The sequence below is a fragment of the Tursiops truncatus genome, chromosome 3 (assembly GCF_011762595.2).
Source record: "Tursiops truncatus isolate mTurTru1 chromosome 3, mTurTru1.mat.Y, whole genome shotgun sequence".
Taxonomy (NCBI): Eukaryota; Metazoa; Chordata; class Mammalia; order Artiodactyla; family Delphinidae; genus Tursiops; species Tursiops truncatus.
The window spans coordinates 125,800,225-125,803,841 of NC_047036.1; the positions used below are offsets into that span (position 1 = coordinate 125,800,225).

The following is a 3,617-nucleotide window of genomic DNA, read 5'->3' on the forward strand; positions in this document are numbered from 1 at the left end:
TGTCTGTACTAGAAAACAGTTAGGATTAGAATCCAAAACTGGGAGACGGTTCGATGTTCTCCTCTCCTGCCTTAGCCCTCAAATCTCCCGGCGTAGGATGGGCCCACAGCAGAGCTTAGGTGCTTCCGTAAGCCTAATGCGTTGTTTGTGCTGTGAGGGTAGCGATTCTCATGCTCCCCCCTCCCCGCCTCCCCTCGGGCTCCCATAACTTTTAACACATGAGGTGTGGCCAGACTGAAGTGACTCAGAGCCTGTCCCCACCTTGAAGAAACTCCCCTTAGCTCTGGATTCTCAGCCCAGTGGCCGCTGCTGCCTCTCACCCAATCACTCTGTCCAAAGACCTGGGAGTCATCTTGGCTCCTTTATCCTTCACCCCTTCATCCCAGCAGTCACCAAGTCCATTATCCCTCCGAAATCGTTCTGGATGACAGACTCTCCTGGGCCGCTGCCGTGGTCCAGCACCCTTCGCAATCTCTAGCCTGGACCACTGCATTAACCGCCCTCATGGGTCTCCAGCCTCTAGTCTCCCATCCAATCCACATGGCGTCGGGCTGAGCCTCCTCAGATAACATCTCCTCATGCACACTTAGCATTTACTGTATGCCAGGTCCTATTCTAGGTACTTCAAATATATATATATTCATATATTCATTTAATTCTCACAGCAATCCTATGAGATAGTTACTGTTAGCATCCCCATTTTGCAGATGGGGAAACAGAGTAAGGAACCTGCCTAAGTCATTGGTGGAGCCGGGTTGGAATGTGCCCCAGGAGTGCGGGTTCCTGACCACCACACAGTGGACCCTCTGTGCAATCTGATCTCATCACTCTCCTCTTAAAACATTTAACGACGTCCACCGGATATGATGCAAACTCCCCACCCAATTTGCCCTCAGACACTACCTTCAGCACTGCTTTCCTGTGACCATCCCTGCCTCCCCTTCATGTCCCTGCTGTTGTCAGCTTCTCTGGATGTCTCACATGTTCTTGCTCTCTTTGCCTTTGAGCCTTTGCATATGCTGTTCCCTCTGCCAGCAGTGCTGTTCCCCTTCCTTTTCCACCCCTCTGCCTGGCTAACCCACCTCCATTCTTCTGGTCCCAGCTTAGAGGCCACTTTTTCCAAGCCTTGGTTGGGAGTCTCGCTTGGTGTTCCCAGGACACCCCACACTTCCCCCATGACCGCACTGGGTGATCATTGTCTGTTCACGTGTCCCTGTGATGTGAGTTTCCCAGGCATGAAGGAAGGAATGAATGAGTGAACAGTGAAGCCCAGGAGGGAGCTACTGGACACCAATCCCCAAACAGAACTAATGATGCTGGAATGAGATGCAGCCATGCACTGTAGGACCTCCAAGGCGGGAGGGAGGGATTCTGGGGCGGGGGGCGGGGGACCTGGGAGGGCTGTCAGTGTCGTGGCTCCTTAACCAGGCCCAGAAAAAGGGGATTCTAGTGAGCTGTTCTAACAATGTCTCCTCCTTCCCTGCCATCAGCTCCCTCTCTCTCAATCCCCTTATACACCCCCTCACCCCAGGATCCCTGATGACCCTTCCCCACCACCCTGATGCTTACCTACCACCCAGAAGACCATGGAGGTGGAGTGGATGCCCCGGGCATTGGTGGCCGTGCAGGTGTAGTTGCCAGCATCTTGGAAGCTTACGTGATCGAGGTTGAGCGTCAGGACTTTTTGATAACGGTTGTCATGGAAGTCGGATTGTTGAGAGATTGTGAGCTGCAGCCAGAAGGAATGGAAATGGTATACTGAGGTTGTTTAGGAATTAGAAAGATTTGGTTTCTAATTCTCAGCCTTTAAGAATTACTATCTGCCTCTCCTTGGGCAGGGACTGAACTCTGAGCCTCAGTTTCTTCATCTGCAAAATGGGACTGACACTGGCCCCATGCTCTTAGGGTTGTAGAGTAAGTGAGAAGGAGCAGGCAAATGGCACAGGACTAGCCTGGCACACGGTAGGCACAAGGAGGGAGGATGTTCTTAGAAGCAGCCGCCATTTCCTCCTGAGAAGAGCCCCTCTTCTGTCCTCTCTCCAGAGTTTTTCTGAAAGGACCCTTACATTCCTGGGCTTCAGAGGTGGCCTAGGAACCCCTTGCTAAGTCAGAAGTGAGCTGACATGTGGCTCTTGCCTACAGGCTGGGGCAAAGGTCATGGGTCAAGGGAGTGGAGTACTGCCTCCTCCCACCAACCCCCACAAGATTTAGCGGCACGAGCCTGAGTCCTGCTTCTGGATCAGCTACTGACTGGCAGTGAGATCTTGGGTGAGTCCACTCCCCTCTCTGGGTCTGGGCCATGCCCTCAGCCCAGAGAGCCAGCTTGAGGTGGGGCTGGGGGCTGCATCCTGCAGGGCCTGGCATGTCAGAAGGATGGACAGACTCCCCAGGGACTGACCTTGGTGTCTCCGTGTTGGAGGAAGACATCAAAGTTGACATCAACGTCGCTGGCTGAGCATACGATCTGGGCAGCCTCTCCTCGAATCCGCACCAGCTCTGTAGGCTTCAGGGTCAAGGTCGGGGGTCCTGGGATGACTGAGGTCAGGGCAAGGGACCCATGAACATCCAGGCCAGAGCTGTCACTCTGCTTCCTGCCATGGGCCAGGCTCCCATTCCAAATCCTGGGAGGCAGCCCCGACGCCTCAGTTTTCCCCACGACAAGTCCTGTCTCCTAAATAGACCTTGAAAAGTCCCCTTTGCTCCATCACCAGTGCCTCTCCCCAGTCTCACCCTCCTTCTCTGCTCTGGACCCCTTCAGGCACCTGGGAGGCCTCCCTCCTTCCTCGCAGCAGCCAAAGGGAGGTCTTTGCAATGAAAATAGGATCATGCCTCTCTCTCGTGACAGTATTCAGTGGCTTCTCATCATCACTGTCAGAATAAAACCCGAAGTCCCTCCCGCCTCCCCAGGCCCCGCTCCTGACCCGTGGACACCTGCCACCCTCCACTCCCCCAGCTGCCTTTCCCACCGCACAGCCTTTCCCACCCAGCGACTCTGCACTTGCCCTTCCTTCCAGGAATGCCTTCTCCCACGCTTTGACTGCCTGCCTCTTCTCATCCTTCAGATCTTTAGCTCAGACATTCCTCGGAGAGGCCTCCTGTCACAGTTTCGCTGAATTAGCCTCATCCGCCACCCCCCCGCCCCATATTTCTTCAGCTTGATTTCTTCATCATCACAATTGGTATTTACTGACTTTCTCTCCCGTCTGTCTCCCCAGTAAATGTCAGATCCATGAAGACGCTATCCCTCACAGCTAGCCCAGTGCCTAAAACATGGTAGGAATTGAATGAATATTTCTAGCTTTTGCTATTGTTGAAACATAACCTAATTCAGTTCCTCAAGGTCCAGACACTAAGGGACTCACCCGTGGTCACTGAGAGGGTCATGGCCGAACTAGAGCCCAGCGCTCTCTCTGCAAAGTGCAGGGAAAGGGCCTTCATGGCTCCCTCTGCCCACAGGGTGGGGTCCTTTGACTTCCTGGACAGTTACGTGGCCTCAGAGCACAGGGCCTTGGGTCAGCCATGCCACTCTGATCCTGGCCTCATTACAGGCACCTGATTCCTGTCTCAAGCCCAGGTTACGAGCCTGGGGTCCTGCTGACACATACCAATCCTTCCAG

General features: G+C 54.1%; 2 protein-coding genes across 10 annotated transcripts in view; one reads left to right on the plus strand and one right to left on the minus strand.

Moving 5' to 3' along the window:
• HMGXB3 (HMG-box containing 3) overlaps window positions 1–3,617 on the plus strand; it is a 145,921-nt gene that overhangs the window by 79,427 nt on the left and 62,877 nt on the right. Inside the window, exon 22 of one of the 9 annotated variants that reach the window (XR_012330906.1) lies at window positions 2,143–2,268. The exons of the other annotated variants lie outside the window; for them this stretch is intronic. The gene's annotated coding sequence lies outside the window, so the exon portion shown is untranslated. The remainder of the gene's footprint in view (window positions 1–2,142; window positions 2,269–3,617) is intronic. 9 annotated transcript variants of the gene reach the window in all.
• CSF1R (colony stimulating factor 1 receptor) overlaps window positions 1–3,617 on the minus strand; it is a 30,266-nt gene that overhangs the window by 20,739 nt on the left and 5,910 nt on the right. The window contains exons 4-5 of the mRNA XM_033853415.2: window positions 2,399–2,535; window positions 1,570–1,729 (exon numbers count right to left, since the gene is read on the minus strand). Of these exons, the coding sequence (XP_033709306.1) occupies window positions 1,570–1,729; window positions 2,399–2,535 (297 nt within the window). The remainder of the gene's footprint in view (window positions 1–1,569; window positions 1,730–2,398; window positions 2,536–3,617) is intronic.